At 34.9% G+C, this 19,692-nt stretch overlaps 2 protein-coding genes across 2 annotated transcripts; one reads left to right on the top strand and one right to left on the bottom strand.

The window, feature by feature from the left end:
- Positions 1-512: 512 nt before the first annotated feature.
- Positions 513-1,868, bottom strand: LOC128995353 (uncharacterized). The gene is made up of 2 exons (XM_054420340.1): positions 1,780-1,868; positions 513-1,263 (listed from the first exon to the last, which is right to left on the bottom strand). The coding sequence occupies exon 2, from the start codon at positions 1,253-1,255 to the stop codon at positions 602-604; it is 654 nt and encodes a 217-aa protein (XP_054276315.1). The 5' UTR covers positions 1,256-1,263; positions 1,780-1,868; the 3' UTR covers positions 513-601.
- A 2,502-nt stretch (positions 1,869-4,370) lies between these two features.
- Positions 4,371-19,323, top strand: LOC128995263 (ran GTPase-activating protein 1). Its single transcript, XM_054420222.1, has 10 exons — positions 4,371-4,570; positions 6,857-7,044; positions 8,584-8,763; positions 10,155-10,289; positions 10,944-11,216; positions 11,813-11,997; positions 12,131-12,347; positions 13,216-13,308; positions 17,090-17,290; positions 18,410-19,323. The coding sequence occupies exons 1-10, from the start codon at positions 4,459-4,461 to the stop codon at positions 18,569-18,571; spliced, it is 1,746 nt and encodes a 581-aa protein (XP_054276197.1). The 5' UTR covers positions 4,371-4,458; the 3' UTR covers positions 18,572-19,323.
- Positions 19,324-19,692: the final 369 nt, after the last annotated feature.

Here is a 19,692-nt window from a genome sequence, read left to right as displayed (position 1 = left end):
CAATTATTTAAAAATTTTACTTTTTGGACGGCTTTAAAAAGGGGTTGGATACAAAATTGAACTACTGTACGAGATGCACGTGTACAATTGACGGTATGGAGAAGATAAGTTCATCTGGTTACGATATCATTGTAACACAATGAAAACTCACGATTTAAAATCTTTCCCCGAATCAAATGATTCGATTGAGAGGTTTTCCATCAATTTAACCAGGATGGGCATTGAGTTTTATATGTCCATACCATTGGACCTCTGGTATGTTCATGATGAACATTTCATCGGACACCTACGTGTCACAACAGTACCTCTTATTAAATTGGTGTCATTTTATAAACCAAAAACTATTTTGTTTTCAACGTTAAATTTTGAAGAGTGACTGCAACTTTGTTAAATATTATAGATTTAATTAAGTTGACTAAATTTGTATAATATACATTATGTTTAATGAGACCAGCCAAAAACAGCTTTTTGTTACCAGTTACACTTTTTACTTACTTTTAATTAAAGGTGCTTTACTTTGAATAGTTTTGCCTTTTTAATAAGTGATAGTCCATTGATTGGTTTAACTTTATATAGTGTTTTTGACAAAGAAGACACAGTTTTAAGCTGGGGAACTGAAGAAACTGCTTATACTATTTATGACATCATCAACAGCTCTACAAGGGTCAGGAACAAACTGTCTGATGGGGCAGTCACCTTGGATTCTGGGAATTTGTTTATCAATTTCTTCGTTATGATAAAGTTTTCCAGTTGGCTTTCTTATTTCAACTCCTTGATCTTCTTTTTTGTGTTCCTCTGTAATTGTTGATCCCCAATCTTCAGTTTCTTTTTTCGCTTCTTTAATTTTTGCTCCCTCAACATCAGTTTCTTTGCTTTCATCTGTAATTTTTGGCCCCTCAACTTCAGTTTCTTTGCTTTCATCTGTAATTTTTGGCCCGCCAACTTTACTTTTGTTTCTTTCCTCTTTCATTTCTGGTCCCCCAACTTCAGTCTCTTTTCTTTCCTCTATTATCTGAGGTCTCGCCCCACTTGTTTTCCTCCCAGGTTCCTCCCTAGTTATCTCGTCAGCTATCGGTTGAGTTCCAACAAACGATGATTCCTCTGATACATTTCCAGCTGGTCCAGTAATCCTAACATCTCCAGAAGGGTTTACATAGAACTGAAAGACAGCCTCAAACTGCACATCAGACCCTTCTTTGGTCTTGGCAGAAAACACACTTTTCTGTTCTATTGTTGGTGTCTTCTGTGTAGACATGTTTGTACCTATAATATAGAATACTACACTTTAATTGAAACTCTTAAATTCACATTAAATAAGTTAAGATTCGTTTAATGGAATCTATGACGATGTGTTTTGTTTTGTGGTGCATAAAATGGAACACAACTTCAAAGTCAGAATTTCTAGGACATAGACATTCTGACCTGGAAGATATGTTCCATTTTCTGCACCTCAAAACACATCCTAAGTTAATTTGAAAACCCATCGTGGTGGAATTTGACAAGTGTAGTTTTACCTTGGTTACCTATGCTATTTTAGTCAAATTTTGTTGTATGGTTACTTTTTTGCAGTGGGGAATATATTTTTCCACTTTAAACCTTATTTATTAGCCTGAATGTTGTGCCAAAAATACATTAATAAAAATTTAGTTTTTACATTCATCTGTGGGTAGGCATATATATTTATTTTTATATCAAAAGGATCACATTACTTTTTGCTCTTGTATTTTTTTAAGTTTAGTACTTTTAATTGTAAGTATTTCAACAAAACACTTTACTCACATGAAAATAGTGTAATCTGGCAATGACTACTGTAACATATGTAGCTGTTTAAGGAAGTGACAAAAATTTGGTGTAACTTGTAGCCTTGATTCATGAAAATTTGTTTTGTTACTGTGGATACACATTAAAAATAAAAAATAAAATACCAGAGTTGTATAATCCTAGTTTAACCCTCCAGTACACACGCTTTGTAAAGATAACCAAAATAAGTGAATTGGCGAGTTGATCACATGACGTGCCATCTACCTTCCCCCACTACCTTTCCAAGGACAATTGCGGTGTATTGACCATCTTGATCTTAGCCTTAGCGTCAGTTGGTCCTGAACTACGAGGGTGTAAAGTTAGGCCCGTCAAAAGAGGGTGCAGAACAGACCAGCGATCAACTGATGGTTTTCAAAAGGACATTTTCAATTTGAAATATTTGTAACTAGCAGAACACCCGTCCTTCGTACGGGGTTTGCGTATAAGTATAAAATGCTTATTGCAGTTAAAATCGTGCTTTGCGTTTGCAATGGGAGAGGACACGGTTTCAGAAAATTTAGTTCTTTTAATAAAAAAAAGTAAATTATCAAATATTCGCACACAGTATCAAAAAATCATACTAATATTATAAATGTGAAAGTTTGTTTGTATGTTTGTTTGTTTGTTTGTTTGAAGTTCAATCACGCATTAACTACAGGTCGGATTGGGCTGAAATTTGGTATGATGATAGCTCACATTCCCGATTTAACATATAGGCATATTCTTATCTGAAAAATCCTTTCGGGCTCCGCCCCAGTGGCTCTGGAGTTTCCCATGTTAACCTTATGAGTATTCACATTTAAAAGGAATTATAGCATTTTGTAAGCTGTTTAAACTACACAAGTTGGTACTATGATATTCAATATCATTAAATAGTTATAAAGTTTACCATCAAGGTGCAGCACTGTTATTTTCTTTTTGCATTTATGATAACAGCTAATTTGGACCAAGCAGCAACAAAAAGCTGTGATACATAATGAGAACAGTCAAAGTAGGATTGTTTACAGTTAAGTTTATGTTTTTAATTTATAAATAATTTATTGATATTGTGTGCGAATATTCTATAATTTATTTATAAATTAAAAACATACTAGTGTTCAAATGGGTTGCTCGTAAAATAAATAAATAAACTCTAAACTTATGTTTCAATCATGATGTTGACAGTATTTTTGTTTACTATCAACAAAACAACAGGATGGTGCCATCTTGATCTTGATCTTCCTGCCTCTAAATTTGACAAGACAACAACAAAACAACTCCCCTGTCCCCTCCCACCAACCAACCGTAACCGATCGCACGGACACGGCCAACCTAACAACACGAATCACTGAAAACCAGCAAAAACAGTGGTGCGTTTTAAAAACACAGAGTGGTTTAAAACTCCAGTTATTTTTAGCCCAGTGGTTGTTTTCTTGGTCATATATTTGTTAAAACTTCTGTGAATAATGCCCTAATACATGTTCAATTAATTGCATTAATTACATGTAATGTACAAATAATTGTTGGAAGAAAAATCTCATATTTCTTTATCTCTTTAAAAACAATCTAGTTCGCGGTTGCATGGTTGAAAAGAAGCAAAGCGGGCCTTTTCGCTAAAACAGATGAAGATAAAACTATCTAGTTTAAAATTAAATGAAAATAGTACTGTAACAGCATTCAGTAAGGTGCCGGTACAATATTTAATAATATTTACTATCTTTACCATAAATTAAGAGGAAGAACATTCAGTTGATGGTTCTCAACTCCCTGATTTCTTAACATGTATTTATGAGAGTCTTTATCTTAGAAAGTGTTGGAAATAGTTATTTGTGCAACTCAACTAGTGAGCAAAGTGAGCAATTGACTCACTCGAGTTGCACATTATATTTTTCCTACAGTTACAATAAAACAAATAAATTAGTAAAGAAACGTGACAATTTTACACACAAGTGAACTTTTAATATGAGATTTAATGATCAACTCGATCAACAACAATACAACAGCTGTCCAGCTGATTTACAGCCAGTGCTGCCAAGGTATTTCGCGCGCATAAGACCTTGTCTGCATGTTACGCGCTCACTATTTCGTGCCTTCACGTTGCAAATCTGGAGTGAGACAAAGTAATTAGAGTGAGACAATGTTAACATTGTAACATTGTTAACATTGTCTCTACGATGAGCGAATTGGCCATTTTGCTTCCTCAACTCAGTGAGAGAACATGTACATTGTTAGGTAACTGTAGGAAAACACTTTTTTAAGTTTATTCAAAGTCAATGATTTAGTCCACAGCTAACCGAAATAAATTAAATTAAATAATCATACAAATCATACGCTACTTTAATAATATTCTACACTTTCTCGAAAATTACATATTTTATAACGGTTTATGTTATGTTATATTTGTATTAACTTTTTTTATGATCATGAAGTGTCATGATTCAATTTCATTAATATACATAATAAACATATAGCGATAATCGATAATCTACTCACTATCCTGATTCCTGAGCTTGGCAACATTGATTTTAGCGGTTATGTTTTGAACTTCCCGCTCCTTGCTCTTTCACAACACCTGCCTAGTGCTTGTTTTTGACGACTGTCTGATTGTGACTGTAAAACGTGTTTTGTCATAACTATATTTTTCATTTTATTATTTATTTACTAGATTATTATTTAAAAATGTCTTTGGATCCGTTGGATGACCTAACTAACAAACTCTCCAACACTAAAGTTACTGGAGAAGGTGTCAGTTTTGTTGGGAAATCTTTAAAGCTTAACAACGCTGACGATGGTAAGTCACTAACTTTTGTTAGACTAAGTTAACACAATTAATTTTGAACTAATTTTGTACTTCGACGTATATAGATCAAACAGTTGTAAAACTACTAAGTTATTGGTTGTAGTTTAACATTTTTATTTGGGTCGTGAAGACTAAATAACATTAAAAAATAGACTTAAGTTAGTCCTATTTCTCCTTTTAACCTCAATTTATTGTTCTAACCTTTGTGTCTGGGCCCATGCCTTTTAAGAAAGAAATCTAACCATGAACCCGCTCATCTTCTCCATAATCACTTCTTATCGCTGATAACCAATAGAGTGTTTGGCATAATATGTGATTTTCTTCTAAGCTAGCCCTAATTACTTAAGTTAGTCATTGCCTAGCTCATGTCACCTCGGAAAAGAATTTTGAAATGATACTCTTAGGGCTACTGATCAACTCCGTCAACATTAACTGGTAGATTAGGTCTAATTGTAACCTGAACCAATAGTTTTTCTGTTTGCACTGCTGATAACCGTGGGATTATGGTTAATATCTTTCTTTCAGTCTATTCATAGGACATCTTTCATGCAGTTGTCAAATAACTTAATACCCTATCCTATGTTCTGTTATTAGGATAGAATGTGTGTTTCTTCATTAAATGTCAAGGCCCTTTTATTAGCTGACTGAACATTAAAGCCTGGTTTACATTGGTCGAGTGGTAGAGTGATTAGAACAGTGGCGGATCCAGGGTGGGGGCCATTGCCCTCCCTCAGGCAAAAACACATTGTGTAAATTTTAAATTGTAAATTTTACATTGCGTAAAATTACTTAATTTGCCACACTAACTTTGGACAAAGTAATTGTATAACACTGCCATTTTGGAGACTTAGTTTACACCAATTTTTTGGGGAGGGGACACCCCCAACCCCCCCAGATCCCCCGGTTCACCCCCCCCCCCCTGTGTCTGTTCTAGATCTGCCGACTGGATTAGAAAAGCGAGTTAGTACTCTACCACTACCGTAAACTTGACCAGTGTAGATTTAAAGTTTGTTGAGTTGTATCGTGATGCAGGATGTTTGTGGAATCTCACAAGACCTGTACTTACAAAAACAAACAAATGTGAAATATAGCAATCGACGACCTTGTAAAAGATGTGGTTCAGGAAGGGTTTGGTGTATAATAAGCGAAGCAGAAAATTATAAACATGATATCTAAATACAGCCATGTTGACTATTGGATACAGAAGTTGTATCAATACGGTAGTCAAAGATACAACCAAGAGCTAATTTTCTTCCACTTCCACCAATTCATCAACCTTTTCTACTGTAGCCTACTAACAAATCTACACCCTTTTCAAGCATCTTTGAAAAATGACACCTAGATTACAGAGTATTTTAAGTACGGTACCGTATAATTTATACAACTGTACAATCATCAAAACTTATGACAATAGGCCTAGTCAACTCTGCCAAATTACATTTAAACGGACTAACTTATATTCTAAATCGTGATAAGTAAGCTTGGCCGAGTAACTGGACCGAGCCAAATCGACCAAGCCTACTCGACCAATGTAACCCAGGATAATAGGGCCTAATGATCTTTAAAGTAAATCTTAGCCTATCTTATGGACAGTAATGTATTGAAATCAGCCTAATCCTTTTCAATAAACTAGCCTGGGTGATATCCAGAGGCTATAATTGGTGAACTAGAGATTTAGGGTATAGGCTATCCTGTAATAAATACATGGGCTGGTCCAACCTTAGTATTTTAAAAATTCCTTCATCAATAAACCTGAGATTTACTTTTGTTTTACGCCTATTTAACTCATCTTAAGATTGAGTTTTTAAACTTGGTCAACTGATGCTGACGGTCCTGGTGCAGGTCAAAGCCAGACGGAACCATCGGCATCACGTGATAGGCCTGGCCTATCAATAAGTAATGTTTGTTATTTTGTATTTATTTTTTGTCGTGTAAGTGACAGCAATCATATTATTGTTTTTGTTGACAATGCCGCACTAACTGTGAAACATGTAGGTAATTAAACCTGATTACTAAACAACACGTAGGGTTGGATTAATCACCTTGATTCTATGAATGTTAAGGCATGAAAAAAGTGACAATGCTGTTCAGTTTTTGAATATTTTGAAAAAAAACTATTTTCTTAAAAGATTCAGGTAAAGTTTGGCTATGTGCAGTTTGTAAGCTAAGTAATGTAGCCCAAGTAGTCTTGTACTCTGTTGGATTGACTTACCTCATAGAGAAACTTAAAACAAACTGTTTTCGATCTTAACCAATTCATCTTTTTTTTATTTTCAGCCAAAGTCGTGACTGATGCCATTGCAGCTTGTCAAAATTTAGAATACTTAAATCTAGAAGGTAATACTCTTGGAGTGGATGCAGCAAAAGCAATCGGAACAGCTCTTGGGACTCATCCGGAATTGAAACGGGCATTATGGAAGGATATGTTCACTGGTCGAATGAAAGATGAAATACCTCAAGCTTTGGTATGTCTATACATTTTTCCTTTTCTAATAAGCTAGCAATATTGTAAAGAGTAACTTTTAGGTTACCTGGTAAGTTAAAATTACAATATTTTAAAGAAATTTAACTAACATACAACACTTAACTCGTTTGAAATTTGTTATTAACACCCTATAGGCTAATAGGCCACACTTGCAGAAAAAACTAATAGCCTATTGGTTAATTTTATGATTTTATCCAGTTTTGCATATTCATAAAACCTAACCTTAGCCATTGGGTAGGAAACAGAAAGTTTGAAAAGATGTATGCGGACAAAACAAATAAAAATCATTTTGGATACCTACATTTTTGCTTTAAAATATATATCTATCAAGTAGGAGTATTTAACTAAACTACGAGGAGATTCTAAACTTTTATTTTCATATATAGGCTAAACGAACTTCGTAGCAGTAACAGATCAATATAACTGCTACTGGTATTATAATTTGAACTCAACGATGGTTTAGTTCACACATGTTGTAAGTCCATTTTTTCGATTTTGAGTTTTTGGTATCTCCTGAATCATTGGGTGATTCTCTTTCGTTCTGCACAAACGTAGTATGTAAAAAAAAAAAAAAATCATGAAGCTCTCTAAAACTAAAATTTGAATGTTGTATGTCCATCCAAGCCATTTTTATTAGTTCACAAATGATGTGTTTGTTATTTAATGCACACATGTTTTAAGTGAAGTGCATTTACTGTGAAATGTCCATTTGCTTGAAAAGTACTAAACATAATGTAATGCACAAATGTTGCAAGTCCACATATATGCAACATGTGTGCAATATCAATCTGGGTTCATCAATTTGAATTTAATGTCACATGTATGTCCAGTAATTGAATTTTAGTCTACTTATATCACAATAGCCTAATACAATTTATCTTTGAAATTCAAATGATATGTTTTCAAACATGAAATTAAATCTGTTGTATTTTCAAAAGTTTGAGTGGTTAAGGCTGTTAAAGGTTCTTCAGCTCACCTTTTGGCTTATCGTATGGTAAATTGATATTGTTCTCTAGTGTAAAAATACTACGTTAGTGCCTGGATGGGCAAGATGGCAGGAACGCAAAATCAGCACCAAATTGAACTCCGGTTGCTGAACAGGAGCATGTTAAGCACCATATAGATAGTTTCCCTATACTACTATGGAGTCACATTGCCGCAATGATTAAAAAAGGTGATATCAGTCAAGTGATTTAATCATAACCAAGATGTATAGGCTCTATAAAAAAAATATTGCCATAAAAAAAAATCACCTACAGGAATTCCTCTTATTTAGGCCTAATTTTATTCTAAATCTCCTTATTTTTCTGAACAAAACAAGTATAAATATGGCTGGGTTATCAACAGTGGATTAGGCACTACGAATTGTCAAAAACAACTCTGTAAAATGGCCAAAATTGCCAGGCCACCGAACAATTTAGCAAATCAGGTCAGGACAGTCCTAGGGTTAAAAGAATGCCTATTTTGAATATTTTGTGATACGCAATTATACAGTAGTTTTTACAAATGGTGATTCTAGCGATACCTGGGTAGTGGGCTGGATATGGCCAATGTTCGGCTAGTAGAGTTGGACCTCAGTGACAATGCTTTTGGCCCCATTGGAATGGAGGGGTTGGCATCACTACTGCGCAGCTCTTCCTGCCACTCCCTCCAAGAGTTACGACTCAATAACAACGGACTTGGAATCACAGGAGCTAAGGTATGTATAGTTCGAAATTATGAAAGTAGGCCTACATTTTTTAATCAGTTAAGTTGACTGGGGAAATAGATTCTTCATGAGTTCTTGTCAAAATAGATGCAGTTTGCTAACGTTTCCTAATCCTGACTGTGTTTGTTTGAACTGAGATCTTGATTTAATTGTTTTTATTTTATTTCATTTCAGAAAATTTACCATACAGTAGACTCCCTCTTATCCGGCCACTTTTTAACCGGACATCGGTTTGACCTGACTACACTCGGTTGAAGTGACATTTCTTTATCTGGATAATTTTTATCAGCACATCAGTTTAACCGGACTAGATTGGTAGGAAGTGGGCGGTACTGAAACGACTGATCTCGTGGGAATGATTTGAGACCAGTGATTACGTGTCTAAATACAATGCTCTCCTAATTTTAAATCAAATACTACTGTATAGAGTATGCATTTAAACAGTCCGTTTTAACGAGATTTTGGTGACGTCGGTTTAACCAGAAAAACCGTTATCCGGACTGGCCTTGATCCCGAGGAGTCCGGATAAGAGGGAGTCTACTGTATAGGAAATAAGCAATTTCCTTAGGTCTTATGGTAAGTCCTGGATCCAGGACCAATTTACTTTTTCATTTTGAGGTCCCCTGAGGCCAAAAACACAATCCGTTCACATTCATATAGGCCCCTACGGTTCCGGTATAGGCTATTTACTTATATATAGGCCTATCCATTAGCACAATAAATCGAGCAAAACTGATATGACTTTGTTGAAATTTGGTAAACCAGCAGGATCGGACTATGGGAACGGGGGTTTTATGGATAAAAATGGGGTTTTCCCATTTTTACTCTAAAATCATTCAATTTTTGCAATATCTTTCCAAACCATTTTGTAGAGCTCTTAAAAACAAATCATTTAGTATATTGAAGCGTTGTATGCCCTATCGTTATGGAAAAAATTCCATAAAGTGTAAGTTAAAAAAACTGTTTATGGTATTCTTATGGAGAATAAACTGCTATAGCTTGCTTGTCCATGGACATATTTTAATGAAATGTTTTAATACTAAGCTACCAATACCAATTTAAAAGCTATCATAAAAAAAAACACACACACCTTATTGTCTAAATAGCCTACTCATGAATTAATAATATTTAACTTAAATTGGAAATAAATCTGACAATTTTAAGGGAATAATTTTTGTGCCAAGTAGATGGAAATTCACTCAGTCTGCAGGTTTGCTGTGGCAGGAGTATTATATTTTTATTAGGTTTAAGGATACTAACAACTTTATGTTGGTTCTGTTAGTTACAGATCCTGCTGTTGCATATTTAATTTTCGAGATATACTATTTCCACTTTTCACACTCCTTCCAAAAATTCATTTTTAAAGAGTCTTATGTTTACAGTTGCTGTCCAAAGCACTCATGGATTGTTACGAGAGCAGCAAAGCCGAAGGGAAGCCTCTCCCTTTGAGGGTTTTTATTGCTGGAAGAAATCGGCTTGAAAATGAAGGTGTGACTGCTTTAGCCAAAGTTTTCAAGGTAGGTTACGGTAACCGAAAGTATAGAATTCTTGTGTTCGTAAATCTTATTGTAATGATTTTATTTGATTTTAGTTCCTCTTTGAGGCTCTCCTTTCATCCTTACCAGGCACACTGCTGTATGCCCACAAAAAAACCTCTCCCCTCACCTAGCAACAAAGTACTACATCTGGATTCAATATGATCATCAGCATCAATATTTTTGTCTTCCCATTTAATTTCTCTTATTAAATTTGTTAAATATTCTCCTTAAGGAGAAAGTATTCTATATAGTCAACATTTTGGTTGGAAATATCTGTTTTGGGTCCCCATAAACATAAAATAGTAAATTTCAAACAGATTTCTTTGATTGTGTAAAGTACTATAGACTATACCTGTGGTCAGATTTTGATAAATTTTTGCATGTGCCCTCACATGTTGCTTGTTTTTATGCACATCTAGAGTTTTTATTCAAAATGTTGATTTCAATTGTGATTTTTATGTATAACCCCCTAAAATAACAGAAAACCTGTTATTTTACCCCCTCCAGTTACTCAGTATAATGGTTTTAATTTCTGCTCATGAAACGAGGCCTAGTAGGAAAATCAGTCTCAATGTCATGTCTATGCGAGATCAGTTTGCTGATACCTTATTCTCTACCTTTTGTTTCGTGTAGGTGATCGGGACTCTAGAGGAGATACAGATCCCGCAGAATGGCATTTACCACGTGGGCATACGAGAGCTGAGCGAGGCCCTCAAGAGCAATCCAGGGCTGCAAGTGTTGAACCTCAACGACAACACGCTCGGCCCCAAGGGCGCTACGGCACTTGCATCAGCACTGTCCAGTCTGCAACTGCTGAGGGACATAAATCTGGGCGACTGTCTGCTGAAGACTGCCGGTGCACTCAGCATTGCTGACGGACTGCGGGAGAAACACGCCAACTTGGTGGTACGGTCACACCAGATAAGTAACCTGGCTATGCACAGGGTTCTAATAGAAACAAGAAAAGATTACTAATAACTCATTGAACCAAGTATAGACATTTAGGCAAAACGCTGTGTGTAGTAGGTTACACCCTCTCTTAACTTAGCCTCCTAGGACGTCGGACGGCACAGGACACTAGATAACCTGAAAGATCGATTGATCAGGAGTCTGTGAAGAGAGGGTTTATTGTTCATAGGTAGTAAAAAGTTTGTATCAAGTATTTATTGACAAAACTAAAATCAAGGTATGTGTGTAAAGTTGGGACTTGTTAAAATTTAACTTTACTTGAGTTTCTTCTTCAAAAACAAAATCACTAATTAACTAGGCGGATAGAGTTTAAACATGGTGTTTTATTTTTATTTTGTGGACAATGTGAATTTATTGGTTTGTTTAAGCACTGTAGTACAATGTGTTCTATTGTTAGATGTGTTTGAGTCAGGATTCAATCAATTAAATGGCATGTTTCACTGTTTTTGAATTGGTTTGCTTTGATATTCATAAAAGTTGAGTTAGATGTTCCTTTTTTGGCATTTTAATAATTAATGGCATTTTATTTTCAGGAGCTTAAGTTGGATCACAATGAAATCAAAAAGGACGGTGGTTTAGCAATAGCAAAAGCAATGGAAAACAAGACAAAACTTAAAGTTCTAAATCTGAACGGCAACCAGTTTGGAGAGACAGGTGTCTTTGCAATCAAGGATCAAGTCAGAAAAAACAAAAAACCCGATGTTTTGGATAGCTTTAGGTTAGTGTTAATATGATTTCCAGTTACTTTCCACTATTTATAAGCAGAGTGTCTACTGTCTACCTGTCTACAGCTCCTTGGTATTCCCAATCTCTAGGAAAAGATTTTAATTTGTTCTTGTCCTGTATTTCAGTGAAGACGAAGATGAAGATGAAGAGGAAGAAGAAGACAATGAGAATTCTGATGAGGAGGAAGAAGAAGAAAATGAAGAAGATAGTTATGTAGAAGAAAACCAAAAAGAACAAAACAACAAAAGCGAAAAAGAACTTACAAACGGTATCAAAAAGGAGCTGACAAGCCAAAGTAGTCTATCATCAGTTGAGACAGAGATGTTGAATTTGTTGAAAAATGTAAGTAGTCAGTTTATAGTTCAAACTTTTAAAACGTACAATTTAATTGTAAAAAAGTCACTGTTCAAGATGAGCTGCAAGTAATCAAGTGTTATTAAGAAATGTACTTCTTTTAAAATTTAAACACTGTAAGGATGCGGTACTGTACGACTACAGACTACAGTACTGTCACACCACGCACTTATTCCACTGTCTTGTTGCAGTGTTAGGTTATTGAGTTATTGAGTGTGTAGGAATATCAAGTGGTGGATTATCACGAGTCAACAGTATTTTTGTTGGATTTTCTATCATTTAACTACAATCACTATAGTAAAAGCTCAATGTCATAAAGTCTTCAATATTTTGAAGGTTGTTTTCAATGTAAATCAAATCAAGTAACAGGTGAAAAATAAGAATATTTTTAATGTGTTAACCCAATGAGTTACAATAACATTTTTTTAGTTATAACTAGGAATTCTTGGTTTTTAAATTTGATGTCTGTTATAAAATGTGTCTGTTTTTCTTTTTAAACACTAAGTCAAGTGGTTTTTGGTAAGTCGGTGGCTCAGTTGGTAGCGTCACGGACTTCGGGCCCAAAGCAGCGATGTCGTGGGTTCGGATCCTGGTCACTGCCGCAAACATTTTATCAGTTCAGTTCACCTTCGTACTGTCTTGGCTCACCCTTTGCTTTGTTGGATACGTTCCACGCATAGATCTGTAGTCTATGTGGACGGGCAAATACAGGGTTAAAAGAAACTGCCAACCTCTTAAAAAAAAGGTTTATTGTAAATTCCAAAATTTCCTTCCGTCTTTAGTTTGGAGTTAATATTTTGTATTCCTATTGCATCAATTTATTTTTATGGTAATGAGAGTTTTGTCTGGATTTCAGGTCACGGCAGCTGATTTCCTTCAAAGTCCAAGCCCGGTGATGTTTTTAGCTCTTAGAGCCAACAAATCGCAACAGATTATGGATGAAATCCAGGTAAGTTTGGTAATGATAGACTGGTCAAACTAACACAATGGCGAGAATGTTTCTCTTTTGATTCAATGGTTAATTAGTTTGTCAAAAATGACGCTTAAAATTTATTTTTCCTACAGTCACCTAACAATGTACACGTTCTCTCACTGATTTGAGAAAGCAAAGTGGCCAATTCACTCATCAGTGAGACAATGTTAACATTGTCTCACTGTAATTACTTTGTCTCACTCCAGATTTGCAACGTGAAGGCACGAAATAGTGAGCGCATAACATGCAGGCAACGTCGTATGCGCGCGAAATACATTGGCAGCACTGGCTGTAAATCAGCTGGTCAGCTGTTGTACTGTTGTATTTGTCACTTCACATTAAATGTTATATTAAAAGTTCACTTCTGTGTAAAAATAGGTTATGTTTCTTCACAAATTTATTTGTTTTATGGTAACTGTAGGAAAAGTATAATGTGCAACTCGAGTTCAAAGTACAATTGCCTCACTCGAGAAACCATTCCTCACTCGCCTACGGCTCGTGAGTAAGGATTTCTCTCGAGTGAGTCAATTGCTCACTTTTCTCACTAGTTGCACAAATAACTATTTTATATTTGAAATTTTGTTATAAGATTGGAACCTTCCCTGTTGTCTTTTATTGTATGGCACCAAGAAAATAATTTTAGGTAAAGGGATCAGGATGTGGCTATATGAGATTGTGAATAATCTTCTTTCATTTTTTGTACCAAACACTTACGCAGAAATGGTTTAGTAGTTGTGTAGACCGGGCAAAGCACAGCAGATCTCCTGCAGAATGTTGAAGTCTAGACAATTAGGTGGACAATTTACTACTGTAGAAACAAATACATAAAGTAAACCAAAGGTGTTAACTAAACCAACTGAGCCAGATGATTGTGGAATGAAGGTGAATATCTTGTTAAGGTTTGTAATTGAGTTAATTCTTTTACCAGGATATAGGATCATTAATGAAAATCACAACAACTAACGACATGGGTTCAGTTTCAAACCATATTTCTCAGATGTAAAAATGAATCTTCTAAATAATTGGCAAGCACTGGAATCACTCAGCTTCTCATCTATTAAGTTAATGTTAACACTTTTTTATTAACCCTTCAGGACTGCCACCACTATGGTAGGTTTTCTCCGAATTGTGCCTAACCACCCTTCGTTTTTGCCCTTTGCTGTTCAGCATTAGTGTTGGTGCTAGTCATGATTAAATCAAATTCATTATATCGTCATAAAATAGAATGCAAAAGTACCTAGGGGCTATTAACTGAAATTTTAGGTCCATGTTAATGTACTAGTAGTTCTCTTAATTGTTCACAACCTTAAATAGGCCTAGTATCAACCTTTCATATTTTTCTGTTGAAAATGATAAATTGAACTCTGTCACACACACACTACAATCGAAAACAGCTGTAAAAGTCAAATAAAATCTATTTATCTTTATTAATTGTGTACAGTAAATCTGTATATAGCGTCACAAGATTATAAAAAACAGAATAATTAAATAAAACTAAACTCTAAAATACTAAAACTCAACAGAACAAGATTTTTCTTAATTTGTTAGGCGAAATAAAAAATCTTGATAGAGTAGGGAGCTCGTTTTGTCGATGCCTTCCTCCACTTTACAGGGTTCAGGAAGCCCTTAAAAAGATTGTGTCCTATAATGGATCATGTGCTGTATACAGAAATATTTCACTGATTCGTTGTCAGATGCCACCACCTAACGAGTTGCATTATGACGAGCGGGTCTTTTAAACTAGCTTTTTACACCTGACAAGGAAGGCTTGTCAAAGAGCAAAATCAAAGAAAACCGACTGCTGTATTATGTTTCTGGATATTGAGAAAGCGTACGACAATATCGGCCATAACCACTTATCCTCAGTCTTGCAGGAGCTACCTATTCCTAGGAAACTGATTGAAATAATAATTAAACTCCAAATAGGCAATGTTACAAAAGTTGAAACTCATAGAGGGAAAACAAAGGACATCAAAATACAAAGGGGTGTAATGCAGGGATCTCCATTGTCACCCACTTTGTATAACCTATGTATTGACCATATCCTCTCTGAAATGTCACAACATGCCGTAAGTGAGGAGCTAGGGTATAAGCTATGCAAGGACATGCCTTCTCTAAGTATTCTAGGATTCGCTGACGATACCATTTTAATTGGTAAGAATAGAGAAAGTGCTCTTGTATTATTCGATTCGATTTGTGACTTCTTCAGAGAAATTGGATTAACTATAAATATATCAAAAACTAAAATTATTAACATTGAAAAAGGTAGATTACAAGAGGAAAACTTCCAAATATGTTCAAAAGAAATAAAATCTATAACATTTAATGAAAAAATTAAATACTTAGGAGTAAATTTTTCTGAAAGCATAGTATTTGACTCTGAAAAAACAATTAGTTCATTGATAAACAAAATTGAAAAATTAACATGTTCTCCTTTTTTAAGGTCTGAACAAAAAATGTATGTATTGAATCATAATATTTGGCCATCTTTAATATATCCTTTTCAAACCGCACCAATTAAGAAAATTACAATGAAATTCTTTGACGATGTTGATAAAGTGATAAGACAAAGGAAAGGAGGAAGGAGGGTTATTTGAGGTTAACAAAGGAAATCTTAGATCTTCCAAATGATATGCCAAATTCTATGTTTTATACAAGTACTAAAAACAAAGGGATTGGGTTATGTAAATCAATGTGGGAATCATCAATCCAACATATAAACATATGTCGCATATTAAAACAAACGGGAAACCCCTACTTACTTAATATTCGTCAATTTGACGAAGAAATTAGGTTTTGTCTGGAAAAATTGAATTTAAGTATTGAATTTTTCGAATCAAAACCCAAGATACTGCGAGAAACCTTACGAGACTTAGAGTATCAAAATTGGTGTAAACTTCCATACAAAGGGAATGGGGTGGTTCTTTTCAAAGAATGTAACAAGATCAATAAAAATTTGGCTAGAGGTTGTGGCCTCACAGAAGCTGAGTTCAAACAATACTTGAAAATGGTCGGAGACGTTATTCCTCTTAGAAGTCTTCATGGGAGATCCAGGGACGGGAACCAGTGCAGGCATTGTCCTGTATCTGAGAAATTTACTCTTGAAACTCTTGCCCACGTCCTTGGAAAGTGCCCATTTAGTAGTCTTTTACGAAATACCCGCCACCATACCATCAGAAAAATCATTGCTGATCAATTCAGAAAGAAAAGTTACGAGGTCTATGAAGAGGTCACGGCTATAGAAGAAGAGGGCTCTGTGAGGCGGAGTGACATCATTGTTATAGACAAGGAGAAAGATTTCGGTCTCATTATAGACCCAACAGTTCGTCTTGAGACAAATGAAAATCAGCCACAGGAAGTCCATGAAGAAAAAGTAAATATTTACAAGAAAACTATCCCATATTATTCAGAGAAATATAAAATATCAAAATTCGAAGTATATGGACTACTCATTGGATCAAGAGGAACAATTCCTCAACAAGTTGAGAAATTTTGGAAGAAATTCAAGTTGGAAAATCAAGTGTTATATTTAATATCTTTAACAGCCATAAAATTTTCTATTAATATTATAAGAAACCACCTATATAACAACTATCATAATTAGGTTTAATCAAACTTGCAAAATTTAATGTAATATTATTCTTTGTTCTACAGCAGACTACAATGTGTAGTAAGATTTCAATTTTTAAAATAAATTTGAATTTATATTATATAATTAATACGATTGACTAGACATTTAAACGAACATTTGATGTAGGTCGGGACAGTGGACGGATACCTGGAAAGGTTCGTGGGTGCTGTGATGAAGGTGTCAAGTCTGTGTACGGAGCCTACAGTGGCGGAGGAGGCAGGTCTGGTGTGTAACACACTGTACAAGGAACTGTTCAGCTGGGCTCAGGCTCACAACCAGCTGTCTCTGGTCAACAACAGTCTGCTGGTTCATGTAGGACTGCTCAAGGTAGGCTATAAAAACAGGATGACGGAATAGAGGTGTTACCGGTGTTCTACATACAGTAGAATTCCAATTATCTGAATCGATTGGGACTGGTCCCAATTCGGATAGTAAAAAAATCAAATGATTGGATTTTTACCGACATATATATTTTTTAAAGAAAAATTGGCCGAATCATGCTGAGGTTTTACTATTGCAAGGGTAGAACGTGTCTGCGACGATTTCGCAATCGGAAAATTTATGCTTTTGTCGATTGCGGAGTATGATTATGATTTTCTTTCACCACAGGAGATGATGGTGTCAACACGACCGTGGGATATTTACCATTTTGCCTTGATCGCGAAAAACGATGACTATGTTATCATGACCGCGGGAGACGATGATGGTGTCAACACGACCGTGGTATATATTAATCATTTTGCTGTGATCATGAAAAACTATGATATTTCTGTGACCACAGGAGATGATGACGATGTCCACACGATTGCGAGATAGATTTTGGATTTTTCCACGAACACGGCTTCTGCCTTCTTTAATAATAATTTTTATTACTGTGGTTTTAACATTTTAAATTTTTTCTGTAAGCAATTCGGATAGTTGGAGTTAGGATAATTGGAATTCTACTATATTGGGTAATTAAAATGAGAAGTAAAGAAGTTTTAAATACCAACAAGAAATATAAAATACCTATAAGCTGTCTCTTTGCTAGTGTATTTACATAACAATAAGAGAATTTCTTTTGTGCCTTTTGTGATCTATGGACATTTTCGGTACTTGACTGTCCACACAAAAGGTTGGATGGATAGCCAAAAAGATTAAAAGATTTAATAATCAAGACCCAATATAGTGTAAGTATTTGGGCATTACTTTTACCCCTTATCACCATCCAAATGGCCAATATTTTCACAAAGTTGGCCTTTTATCTCAAGCCGTGTTTTTATTCTCTTTCAATTGCAATAAATGTTCAGTATCCAGTAAATCAATCCAGTACATTGAAAGAACATTTTTTACCTTGCGTCGGTTACGGGAGGTAGTTGTAATCTCCTTGTGTACTCCTCTTTTAAAAATTGGATAAATCCTCCCACAATTCACCTGCTTCTTCTAAATTTGGAATATTTTTTCCAGGGTGAAGACAAAAAGTGGAGGGCCAGCTACAATCTGACAGCTTGCAGAATAGCTTTAGACTCTGCAATGAGTCAAAACTATTTCCCTCAAGAATCTAAAGACACCATTCGGTATTTCTTGGAGAAAAAGCCGCAAGTCATCGTCAACAAGACATTATTGTGACCTTCGCTGTGGTAGACTGTGATTTGTACATTTTAAGGGTCAGTTTTACTTTCTTAAACTTCTGTGTAATACTGAATACAGGGAATATAGTAAAAGGATGTAGCCTGGTCCAATTTATGAATTAACAAGCTTTTAACTTATTTTACAATTTTTCCACTGATCAAGTGTAAATCTGATTACCTGTGAAAATATTCTGTTCCTTAATTATTGTTAAGATTAATTGATTTGGCAACTACTGTCTCTATTCAGATCTCATATGTTATTTTAGATAGTGTAAGTTGTGCTCTCTTGAGGTTTTCTTGTAACTTGACAAAATTAACTTTCACATTTTTTTTCCAAATGCTGCAATTTGTTAACAAGTATCAACTCAACTCACATTGTGTTTTCGTTTAATCAAATTGCTTTTTATTGTTAAATGACAGTGGTTATAATTAAAATAACATCACAATCTACATATTACAGCCAAGTGTGAATTATTAGCATATTTGACAAAATGTACAAAGTACAACTACTTAATGAACAACTTATTAAAAGAGTGTTCATTTGATTCAATCAAACTTGTAAGTATTTTTACTAATGTAAAGAGAATCATTCCAATTACACCCTACTTTACCACCACTCCACTATTATAGTATCACTGTTAATTTGCTATTTATTTCAATGTTAAGTTTTGAATAACGACTTTGAATTTGTTAATTTTAATTGTTCTTTAATTGATGTGACCATTTGGATTACCAAGATTAAATATTTTGTGAAAATATGATTGGGTCAATACCCCTTGCCTTCTACGTCCTCTATATTTGACAACCAAAGGTTTATGTGTATAATTCAATAGCGTCAAATTTATGCAGATTAACCTATTCACCATATGTGTTGTGAAGACTGCTAGTCCAAAACATAAATAAATCCTAACTAAGCAACGTCTATACATGTCTATACGCACTTGATCTCTACACTACATTTTCACAAGCCGTGACTTCCTATCTCTCTAGAAAAAATAAATGGGGAACTCTGTTGAGAAGTTAAATTTCACCTCAGCAGTAGAAAACATGGGTAAAGAAACTAAGGAGGCTTTTCGAAGGAATTTTAAATTAAGAATGTGCAGTATCACAGTCCGATCC

This window comes from Macrosteles quadrilineatus, unplaced genomic scaffold, assembly GCF_028750875.1.
Source record: "Macrosteles quadrilineatus isolate MER2022 unplaced genomic scaffold, UCM_ALF_1.0 Scaffold_5__1_contigs__length_97177068, whole genome shotgun sequence".
Lineage (NCBI taxonomy): Eukaryota > Metazoa > Arthropoda > Insecta > Hemiptera > Cicadellidae > Macrosteles > Macrosteles quadrilineatus.
The sequence above is the reverse complement of the archived record's forward strand: the minus strand, read 5'-3'. Positions and strand labels throughout refer to the sequence as shown.